This window comes from Rosa rugosa, chromosome 7 (assembly GCF_958449725.1).
Source record: "Rosa rugosa chromosome 7, drRosRugo1.1, whole genome shotgun sequence".
NCBI lineage: Eukaryota > Viridiplantae > Streptophyta > Magnoliopsida > Rosales > Rosaceae > Rosa > Rosa rugosa.
The window spans coordinates 11369041-11380828 of record NC_084826.1 but is presented as its reverse complement, the minus strand read 5'-3'; the positions used below and the strand labels follow the sequence as shown (position 1 = coordinate 11380828).

The 11788-nt window shown below is 35.0% G+C and overlaps 1 protein-coding gene across 1 annotated transcript; it reads left to right on the top strand.

Moving 5' to 3' along the window:
* The first annotated feature begins 144 nt into the window (after positions 1-144).
* Positions 145-3486, top strand: LOC133722827 (protein FAR1-RELATED SEQUENCE 5-like). The gene is made up of 3 exons (XM_062149690.1): positions 145-278; positions 390-456; positions 2000-3486. The coding sequence occupies exon 3, from the start codon at positions 2002-2004 to the stop codon at positions 3484-3486; it is 1485 nt and encodes a 494-aa protein (XP_062005674.1). The 5' UTR covers positions 145-278; positions 390-456; positions 2000-2001.
* Positions 3487-11788: the final 8302 nt, after the last annotated feature.

Genomic DNA, 11788 nt, shown 5'->3' with positions numbered 1-11788 from the left:
AAGTTGAATATATCTGACGGTTTGGAATATTCAATAGTGGTAACCTGCTTACCAGGTAACCTGTATCTACTTTTTTTTTTTTTTTGTTTTTTAAGATTCCCAATTACATATCAAAAAAAAAAAATTTAGAAAACCCTAAATTGAAAAAGAGAAGAGAAGACGAAGAAAAGAGGAAGAAACTCAGTCCAGTTTTGTTCTTGTACGTACAAAACGAGAATTGTCCCGTTAGCCTGTGTAGCTGTCCTCTCCTTTCTGTTTCAAGTAAACACCACAACTAGGTATAGAAATAGAACTGATTGTCCTCTCCTTTTTGTTTCATATAAATTGGATGACGTGGAGATGATATTTTGTGTGATTTGAATTGGATGATGATGTGCAATATTAACTAGGATTGAAGGACCACGGGGAACAAAGTGAAGATCGAGGAGAAAAGGAGAAGAAGAAGGAAGAGCGTTCGTAAGTTTTTCTTCTTCTTTTTTGTTTTTTTTGTTCTTTTGTTTTTTGTACTTTATCTTCAAATCGTTGAGGTTGAGCGTTGCACATGAAATTGACAGGAGTTGTATACCACACTTAATTGAGCTCTCTGTCCCATTAATGAATGGCTATAAAGCTTATCATTGTGACACTACCAGATTGCTTCTTCTCATCATTGTCAGTTTTGATTGAACTTTGTGTTCTATTCTAGTTCTTACTTCTACTTGTAATGTTGGTTAAGTTTGCCTTGTTCTGTTCTATAATCTCCTGCGGCAAAGACGGTGAAGAATGATGAGTGGGTTAATCATGCTTTTACTTAATTTAGTCTCTGACACATATATGAGTAGGCCATCAATCTTGTAGCTGCACCAAGATTCATGATTATTATCATATTCGGGGCCTCTATTTAGGTGGAATTTAGAAGTTCATGACTAAGTGTGTTATATAGGTTTTTGGTGCTTGAAAAACAATACAGTATGCAGGGGTAGTTATGTGGTAGATTCTTGAACAACAATACAGGTGGAAAACTTGTCAACAACAAAACTTTGTCAGATTTAATAAGGGAAAGTTGTCCTCAGTGTGCATGATACAGAAAGTTTTTAGTAATTAACTATTTTCAATCCGCACTCACATGATTGTTTTGGTATTTGATATTCGAAAACAGATCCGGTAGATGTAGTGAAAAACAACGAGAATTTTTTTTCATATGCGTCATCATGCAGCACTGGTGTTATAGGTGTCAGGTGTTGATCCTTTGGACTTCCAAAAACCACCCATTTCCACTTCCTTTGGTGTAATTGTCTCACCACCCTGCTTATATGCAAAGTTTAATGAGAGTTGTTTCAAATTTGAAAAGAAATTAAGAAGACAATGGTACCAGATCGACTAATAAAGGTTTCCGGATTTGGGTTTATAGGTTATGTTTGATGACTTGAACTACTAAAGATACAGCAGCACTGAGGACAATTTTCTGCTTTTCTACATAGAAAGTAACTGTTATCGATTAATAGTTTGAGCATGTATTGTAGTCCAATCTGAAGGTAAAAATTCTTTTGGATATTCAAGATTAAATATGAAATCTGGGTGCACCTTATTTGTTGGCTTGCAGGTGGAAACTGAGGCATCTTTTTTGTTATTCTCATCCCACTTGAGTTGAACCAATGTAAACATTATTGAAAATAGAAAGAAAAAAAAAAAGGCCTAGCTGCTGATTCATTTATTGTCATGGAAGGAGACAATAAACTAAAATCTTTTTACTTTGATCTTCCATATAAACGAGGAACTAGCTTTTGTTTCAGCATCATCTACTCCACATTCCAAAACACCCAAAAGACTCCATTTTACAAATCCCAAACCCTGTTTCTTCCTTAAATTGATCTACTATGTACGTACATATTGTTCCCAGTACAGTAATTTTGTTTTAATAATCCTACAGGTTTCAATTTGATATAGATAATCCATCTAATTATATGTTGCATATTAGTTTGTAATCTCAATCTCTGTAATTTATTTTATTTTATTTTAGGCATGGATGGATCGTATGAATCTTCAATGTGTAATGGAAGTGACTGTAATGAAATGCAATATAAGGGAGTTCGGTATGATAAGTTGTCTACAGAAGATCTTAAAGGGCAGGAGTTTAATACTGTGGAGGAAGCTGAGTCCTTTTACAATGCTTATGCAAAGGCCATGGGTTTTGATGTTAGAAACGACTACAAGAGATTAAGTATACGCACAACAGGGAGAGTCACTTCATTGCGATTGGTTTGTTCTGCTCAAGGGAAAAGAAGAGAAGAGTACATGAGTAACAAGAAAAGAGTTCGCAGGCCAAAAAAAGAAACAAGATTCAGTTGTCCATGCTTGTTCAAAGTAAGGTACCGTTCGAATATTAATGCCTATATTGTTGATGATTTCATAACGAACCACTCACATCAGCTTGCACAAGCACATGAGTCGCATCTTCTTCGATCACACAGATCAGTTGAAGATCATCATTTAGCACTGGCCACATCTATGCAGAGAGTGTCTGTTAAGCCTTGTCATACATATGAATACATTGTTGATAGATCAGGAGGTTTTAAGAATGTCGGGTTTATTATGAAGGACTTGTACAACAAGTTAGATTCAAGACGCCGAGAAATTTTACTTGAGGGTGATGCAGAAGCTGCACTTGCATATATGAGAGGCAAAGTTGCCACAGACTCGCATTTCTACTGCAAGTTTAGCATAGATGAAGATAACAGGTTGGCGAATATGTTTTGGAGAGACTCTAATTCTCTAGTGGATTATACTTGTTTTGGAGATGTCTTGGTGTTTGATAGTACCTACAAAACCAATCCTTATGAGAAGCCGTTAGTGTTGTTTGTTGGTTCAAACAATCATTTATCGACCACAGTTTTTGGTTTTGCATTACTCATGGATGAAACGATTGAGACTTACACATGGGTTTTGGAGACCTTTATATCGTCTATGAATAACAAAAGGCCTGTTGCTGTTTTGACTGATGGGGATGAAGCAATGCGAAGGGCTATTGAAGTGGTACTCCCTGGTTGTCCTCATCGTCTGTGTACATGGCACATAGCAAAGAATGCCCGGAGGCACCTGCGTAAGAACAGTGTCTTTTCTGAATTTAGACGTTGTATGTGGGATGAAGTCACTCCAGATGGTTTTGAAAAACGCTGGAATGCTATGGTTAACACACATGATCTCCACAATAAGGATTGGGTTAAGATGATGTATGAAAAGAGGCAAATATGGGCAGAGGCATTTATTAGTGGCCAATTTTTTGCCCGTATGAGAAGCACTCAGAGATGTGAGGGTATGAACAGCTATATGAAGGGTTATCTGATAAACGGTGTGAAATTATTTGAACTTATTCCGGCACTTGATAGGGCATTGTTACGGCTTAGGAACAAGGTTGTGGAAGAGGATTTTAAGTCCAATAACTCTAGTCATGTCCTTACTTCTTCACTTCGAAAATTGGAAGATCATGCAGGTATTATTTTCACTTGAAGATTTAGCATCTACTTAAAGATTTTAGGACACATAACTTTATTCATGTCCTTTTTTTTTTTTTTTTTTTTAACATGGAACATCATGCAGGTACTATGTTCACTGATAGTATGTTTGAGCATGTACGTAACGAGATTGATGGGGTCGGCGATTTAATAAAATCTCGAACTATGGTGTTTGGTTCAAGTCGTGTATACTTTACATCTAGTTACAATGACAACAAGCAAGAGATTGAGTACATGACAGTTTACTATCCTGATGAAAACAATCCTCGTATGGAGTGTTCATGTAAGCTGTTTGAATGCGAAGGCATTCCATGTTGTCATATATTTAACATTATGAAACATGAGCGTATGAATGAGATTCCTTCATCCTTATTAATGAAGAGGTGGACGAAGTCTGCAAAATCTGATATGCAAATATTAGTTCATGAAGACAACGTCCCTAATGAAGCTATAGAATTTGCCAGGTACATACTTCATTTAATTATATTCAATAATTCTTCTTGTTTTACATTAACAATGTCACTTACTTTTCTTTTCTTTTTTTGACAACACATTATGATTAGTTTTAGGCTTGTTTGTAAATCTTAACTGATGTCTTGTTATAGTATGATGAACAATAAATAATAAATCATATATCGTGCAGGTACGGCGATTTAAATTGTTTTGGAAGTAAACTATGTTTTCTTGCATCGAAAACAAAGGAGGGCACGGACATCTTGAACAGAGAATTCATCAGACTAGAGCCCATACTATCAGACTTGTGAAAGCAAGAGAAAGAAAAAATTGTTACTCCAGAGCACTGCAGTAATATTATAAAAGATCCAATCAAGGTGAGGACCAAAGGCACCCAAAAGACCACAAGTATTAAAAAATCTAGACAGTGTAGTTGGTGCAAAAACTATGGACACACAAAAACGACATGCCCGCAGAAAAAACGTCGACGAAATAGAGCTTGAAACATTTGGTTGAAACAGAGTAATAATTGTTTTCTGTAAACAAAGAATTTTTCAATTATTGACCAACAGTTATGGTCAATCTAATTTTGTTAGTGTACATTTTGTTTACAATGAGCAGCATATTAGTTATTTATGATTACTATCATTACTTCAGTTTCGGTGCAAAAGATCTGTCTAAATCCTTTCTTATGCTTATACACATCTTATTGTGTGTTGGGCATATTATCCTTAGCAAACAACTTCTTTATCAGTTTTGGCCATCATTTTATCCTTCTGTTATCTTTTGGCGATTTTCATTTGAGTTACTTTGAAACTTAGTAATTTGACCATTCAAAACAGAGGCTACTGATGATGAATACAAAATAACAATAATATCGAAGGTACAAGAACATTCTCGGTAAAAGATAGCATTAAATTGACCAACGCAGAGTACAATAAATTCCACATCTTGAATCATCACTTGAATCAAATTCCCAGCGTATACATATTTCTTCAAGTTTCTCCCCTGAAATGTTAAGATCCCAGAGCTCATAATTGTCAAAAAGAAACACATAACTAAATCTTTCCAAAGACGAGCTCTCATTAGTGATATTTTTTATTCCACTAACATTTTCAAGACATAATTCCTTGATGCATTTGCAGGAAGATGATATCCATTTGAAAAACCGGTCATCTTCAACCATAGCATCCTTCAACTCCAAGTGCTGGAGATTACTTAAAAAAGACAAGGAGGGTGATTGAATATCACCCCCACCCAAGTTCACATAGAGTTCCGTCAAAGAATGGCAATGAAAGACAGAAAGATGCAAGATGGTAACACAACTATATTCAAGTTGTTTTGAGTGAATTCAAGGTGAAGCACTTTAACATTACACCTTACTGCAATTTGGATCCACGTGGTGATTCGAAAAAAGTCATCACTTATCTCTGCATTGACTGTGGCATTGAAAGACCAGCAAATGCCAAAGCACTCTATCTTATTATCACCACGATGAAACAAGTACCTATCCCAATAATTCATCAACCTTACTCTCGACCTGGTGCAGTTTGAAACACGACCTGAAACAATAATCAAGGCAAGAAATTAAGAGATGGGCAAGAAAGTATCTACCTTTATGGTACTTCTGAAATACAAAAATTGAGTCTTTCTCTAAGTTGATCAGCAACCTATAACATAAAAATTGGGATCAAACAGTCAAATTTCACACCAAATCAATCCAAAGACGCAAACTTCTCTAAAGATCATGGGTACCCAAATAGAAATCAATCCAAACAAACACCTTTGCTATAATCTCCGCCGCGAAGCTCTCCGGCATATCCCCAATACCCGGATTTGATTGCAGATGCAAAGACCCAACTTGATCTGGTCACCGAGAGTAGCAAAGGTGGAGGCGGCGATGGAGGAACGACGTCGTCCCAAGAGCACCGATAGAGAGAGAGAGAGAGAGAGTTAAGGGAGAAAACAGAGAAGAGGCGCTGCACGAAGAAAACAGAGAAGAGGCGCTGCACGAAAAAAAAACTGAATTGTATTGAAAACTCAATTGGATTAAATCGACGGCTAGAAAGCTCGATCCGCGTGAAAAACAAATGAGCAGAACTCGTTATCTGACGGCTGAAATAATAGAACAAAGGAGTACACGGATCGCACTTCACTTCGCTTATATTTGATGTACTAGCGTGGAATTAACAAAAATATGATTGAAGAATCCTTATTCAGGTGACAAAGGTGGTCAAAGTGTAAACATAAACGAATTGAGATAAATTTTGTAGTTGAGCTCTAAACTATGGTAATGCAATCTATAAGTGAACTATTTTATAGAGGAGCATATATCTCGTTGAGAAAGAAATATCTTGTTGAAGAGCAAATATCTTATTGAATAGGAGATATGTTGTTGAGGAGCAGATATATTGTTAAGGCGAGATATGTTGTCGAGGAGGAGCAGATATCTTGTTAAGGTGAGATATGTTATCTTGTCAATGTTGAGATATGTTGTCGAAGAGCATATATCTTGTTAAGGCGAGATATGTTGTCGAGGAGCGGCAGATATCTTGTTAAGGTGAGATATGTCATCTTGTCAATATTGAGATATGTTGTCGAGGAGGAGCAGATATCTTGTTAAGGTGAGATATGTTGACAAGGAGCAGATATCTTGTTAGATGGTGAGATATGTTGTCGAAGATCAGATATCTTGTTAAGGAGAGATATGTTGTCGAGGAGCGGCAGATATCTTGTTAAGGTGAGATATGTCATCTTGTCAATATTGAGATATGTTGTCGAGGAGGAGCAGATATCTTGTTAAGGTGAGATATGTTGACAAGGAGCAGATATCTTGTTAGATGGTGAGATATGTTGTCGAAGATCGGATATCTTCTCAAGAAAGACATATGTAGTCGATGAGCAGATATCCTGTGAAGGAGAAGAGGTATCTCGTTGAGACAGAAATATCTCATCAAGGAGCAGATGTCTTATCAAGAATCATATATTTCATTGAGAAAGAAATATCCTATCGAGGAGCTTCGTAATGAATATATAAAAATTTAGGGAATAGGGTTTAGGGTTTAGGGTAATGAATATATCTTGTTGTTTTGAAATTTGTTAAACAACATTTAATACGGATTAGGAATTGTATTGTAGTTTCTAAATAACTGAAAAATTTAGGGTTTAGGGTTTAGGATTTGGGGTTTAGGGTTTAGGGTTTAGGATTTTCAATATATTTAAATGAAAATCCTTTATGATAATGGAAAAGGGAAAAGAATAATTAAATCTCTAACATGATAAATCAATTTCGTTCATAAATTATAACCCTACAACTTATAGTCCACGACCTAAACCCTAATTCCTAAAGACGAGAAACTATCTCGGCCACCCCATCGTTCACTCAACAACTACCATCATTCAACCTAGCAGAGTTGCGCAAGGCTTCGTATCCAGGTAAAGGCACAATTCAACCTAGCAGAGTTGCAGCAAGTACATGATCATTTTGCTGAAAATTAACTGTAGTCATTATTGTTTTCCTTGAAGACATAAAAAACTATATGATTGAAGAGGTGGACCAAGAGACAGAACGGATTTTGAGGAGTGCAGGCAAGGAGGCGAAAGAGAAGATGCTGTAACCCTATAATTATTAACTGAAGGTACACATTACAACCCTACATCTGTTTTTCTGGTGCTTCCGATTTCTCAATTATAAAAACTTAATCAAGTTTGCCTGACAATCAAAACAATTCATACATTACCAACAATCATACTGTTGACAAATTCTAAATGAAATCCAACCCAGCAACTAAACACAATCACCTGCACTATAAACACAATCACCTAAAAATCAACCCAGCAACTAAATTTATAATGATATACTCTAATGACCAGATAAAACTTTTTCGACTTTTTCATTGGCAGAAGCAGAAGGGAACTTCATATAGATCAGAGGTTTCCCATTCACCAGTGAAAGGATAGCAGCTGGAATACCCCACAAAGATTCTCCACAAAAGCATAGACACTTACTCTATATGATTATCCAAACGGAACAACTCAAACCCAGATTTATAATGAAATCAATTGGAATCATACCTTCAAATGGCCTGCTGCGAATCGAACTCCAATACCTTCAAATGGCCTGCTGCGAATCGAACTCCAATACCTTCAAATTGACTGCTGCAAATTGAAATCACTACCAGATTTCAAGCCAAATCACTACCAGAAACCTATAACTTATCTTCAAAGCTTTACTGGACCAAAGTTCATTAAAGGAACAAAATTTCAGAATCACATTCAAAAACCAAAGAACTAACCAAAATCAACTCCAATTTACGGAAAATAAACTGCAAACATATACCAAAAAGCCAAAAATACCTAACGAGCGACAAGATTTCGATTGCTAAACAGAAATCGAGTGTGACAAGCAACTGATTGCTAAGCAAGAAGTCGAGAGAGCACGTGTGATTGGAGGAGGTATTTGGGGCTGAGGTGTTAGGTTTTTTGATTTGGGTATTACGGATTTTGGGCCAAGATTGGTTTCATAGGAAATGAAACAGGATGTGAGAGGCTGAGAGAGAAGGATGACGAAACGGATGGCGAAGGTACGATTCAGATTTGGTTGTTTGGTGTTTGGTATGTTTTTCGATCTGGTTTTTGAGGGTGAGAGCGACTGGAGGAGAGATGAGGAAGTAAAAGATAGAGAAAGAAGAAAAATGACAACAAAAGAAGAAGCAAATAATCTGAGCGCCTCTGACAAAGAAGAAAGAAGGAAGAAGGACGCTGGAAGAGAAAGGGAAATAGAGAACCCCAATCCTCAGTTCGGAAAAAAAAAAAAAAAAACATAGTTAATACTTCATTATTACAAGTTTTCAGATTCACTTTACTAATAAAACAACGAATGTGTTGCTATAATAGTAAAACTTCATATGTTTAAGTAAATTTGCAGTGAGTCATTTATGGTGTAATAAGGTTGTCTATTTTGTAACTACTGTCCTTTAGGAGTTATTTACTTATTTGACAATGTTTTTTCTAGATTTTACGGCAATTGAGGTCCAAAGTAATAACCAAAGTTGTATTTGTGGTAATTCTTCAATATTACAAGTTTGACAACAAATTGTTGTAGAAGTAGTAATCAAACTCTTATTTGTGGTAATTTTTTATATTACAAGTCTGAGAACCATTTTACTAATGTGACAACGAATTGCTGTCAAAGTGGTAAAACTTTATGTATATATTGTAAATGAGGCGCGAGTCCTTAATTGTGTATTAAAGTTCTATATTTTGTAATTTAATACTTTTCTTGTGTAAATCTCATCATCCATGAGAGAATTACTCGTTTGACAATGCATTTTACTATAAATTACAACAATTGAGGTATAAAGTGGTAATTATGGTTGTTTTTATGATAATTACATGAAATATGATCCATTTACAAAAAAAAACGATCCCTTTACCAATGCTACAACAAATGTTTTGTTTATATGGTAAATAATCATATTAGACCTAAAACTTTTCAAGTCTTTATTCTTGTAATCCAGTTGTTCTTTTTGTAACTAGAGTCCTTTCTTTTGTAAATTATATCATCGATGAGGCATTTTACAACAAAATACGACATTGGACGTATTTAGTGATAATTATAGTTGTAATAAAAGTAATTACAACATTTACGATCTTCATTACAAGTTTTTGAACGATTTACATATAAAAGAATAAATGAGTACTTAGTATGATAATTTTTATTTTTTTTAAGTACACATGTCAAATTATAAGTGGATAACCTGTTGACCTGTACAACAGGTTTCACTAACTAATTTAATTTAATATATATTAATTAAAAAGTTGATGTATGACAAACATCAACACACCTTAGACTTCCCCTTTATATATATAGTACTAATCTCTCTTTTTAATGGTTACTGATTCTTTTTTTTTTTTTTCTTCTTTTTTTTCTTTTGGTTTATGATGTAGGGGACATAGATTCAGATGTTGAAGGGCTGAAAGTAGTTTGTTGTGTTGAGAGGAGTGATGTTCTTGATAACTATACATTAGAATTGGCTGGATGTATTCCAAATAATTGTGAATTAGCTTTAACAATAAGAGTAATCTTTTCTCTCGGACATTTTCTCTGTGCTCTGTTTTGTCCATGAATTGTAGATCGATTTATTTGTACCACATGTTCCAGTCTTGCTATGTCTAAATCTCTTGCTTATATGTGGCTTCACAGGCATATACCAATTTCCTTGAAGAAAAAGAAGAAATAGACATTGCAGGCTGGTTTTGGTTTGAGTGGGGATCCCATCATTACAACTCATGCAAGCAAGTTGATGCTGTTGAAATCAAATGCACACCATCTGGAATATTACATACTTGCAAGGTATGATCTCAGTCAATTAGTTTAGATGCTCAATTTAACCTTCATTGTTGCTTCTTTGTGAATGAGATCATTATTGAAATAGGTTTCTGGTTCAAATTTTTTGTTTTTTGTTTTTTTTGTTTTGGCTCTATCACTTTGTTGCTACTTGCTAGATGGTTGATCTCATTCACACATTAAAATTCATCTCAAACTTTTCAGTGATCTGGGCATTCATCAATTTTTCGGTACCAGAAGTTGCAGTTTGTCTCCTTCCTCATCAAAAGTGAAGTTGAAGGCATATACTGATCGAGCTTCATGACAAAGAACAAGTGGAACAGACATTCCATCCAAGGAATGTTAGAATAAAAGAGAAAGCAATGAGAAGCAATTCAAGCAGCTAATGCGAGGCTGGTAACTAATTTCACTTCTCTTGCAAATTCTTAGTCTATGTTTATCTTTTAATCTAATATTAAATCGTTGTTTATTAGGTTCAACCTAGCTGTGAAAATAATATTAGACTTTTTTCCTACTACTGAAGTAATTTTTTGTATGACAATTTGTGTATTCAGTTTTTATGTGTCTTCCTTTTTTCCTGAATTCCAATACCCCTCTTTTGCAGAACATGAGTTGTAATATATAGGACCACTGTACGTTTTCTACAACCGTATGTGCTTGATTGAGATGGCAAGGCAAACTGGGCCAACTAAGACTGCAAGTGCTCCCAAGTAAGAAGAAACAAATCAACATACAGAACTTTGCGATTTAATTATGTGACACAATATGTAGTTGGTGGATTTTGTACCACACGTGTATTCCCACCTAGCTTTGAATTGGAATATATAAAAGAACTGTTTGCAGAAAACTTCATATATTTGTTTCTGTACAGGTTAAGGAATATCAATATACTAAACATAGGAAGGAAATTGCAAGTTTATGTCCATCATTGTACACATCGATATTCAGCGCTCCTGAAGTTGGCTTCTGCAACTGCCAGGATGAAATATTTCATGAATGCATATTTACGATTCCTTAACAGTTTGCATTAATGAAGAAACAGAAGCACAAAACTTGGTAACTAATGTCTAAAATTATAGTGAACTTACAACTTTAAGTCCCCAACTTTGCTTTCATGCATATTCATTTTTGATTTTTCTGAAGGGGATAGTATTGAAGTAGGGATTAGAGTGACTGAAAAATTATGCAAAGCTTTAGTCTATCGATTGCTCTTATGATGTCAAAATGTTGTAGTTATTCACTTATTTAAGATATTTGGTGCACTGATTTGTCGATTGTCAAGCCTTAACATGATTTGTCATTGATTTCATCTTCATTGTTATTCAAAATCAAAAACTGATCTGTGTCTATTTAGCAGATTACTAGATTATGCACCTTAATAATTACCAGATTATTAGGTTTCAGTTTCAGTAACGTATAATCAGTTCATTTACTAGGATATTCACTTTCATCTTTATACATAGATTAACCAATTTTTCAATGTTTATGATTCACA

Coding starts and splice junctions, on each gene's coding strand:
- LOC133722827 (XM_062149690.1), top strand. CDS start 2,002: ATGGATGGATCGTATGAATCTTCAATGTGTAATGGAAGTGACTGTAAT.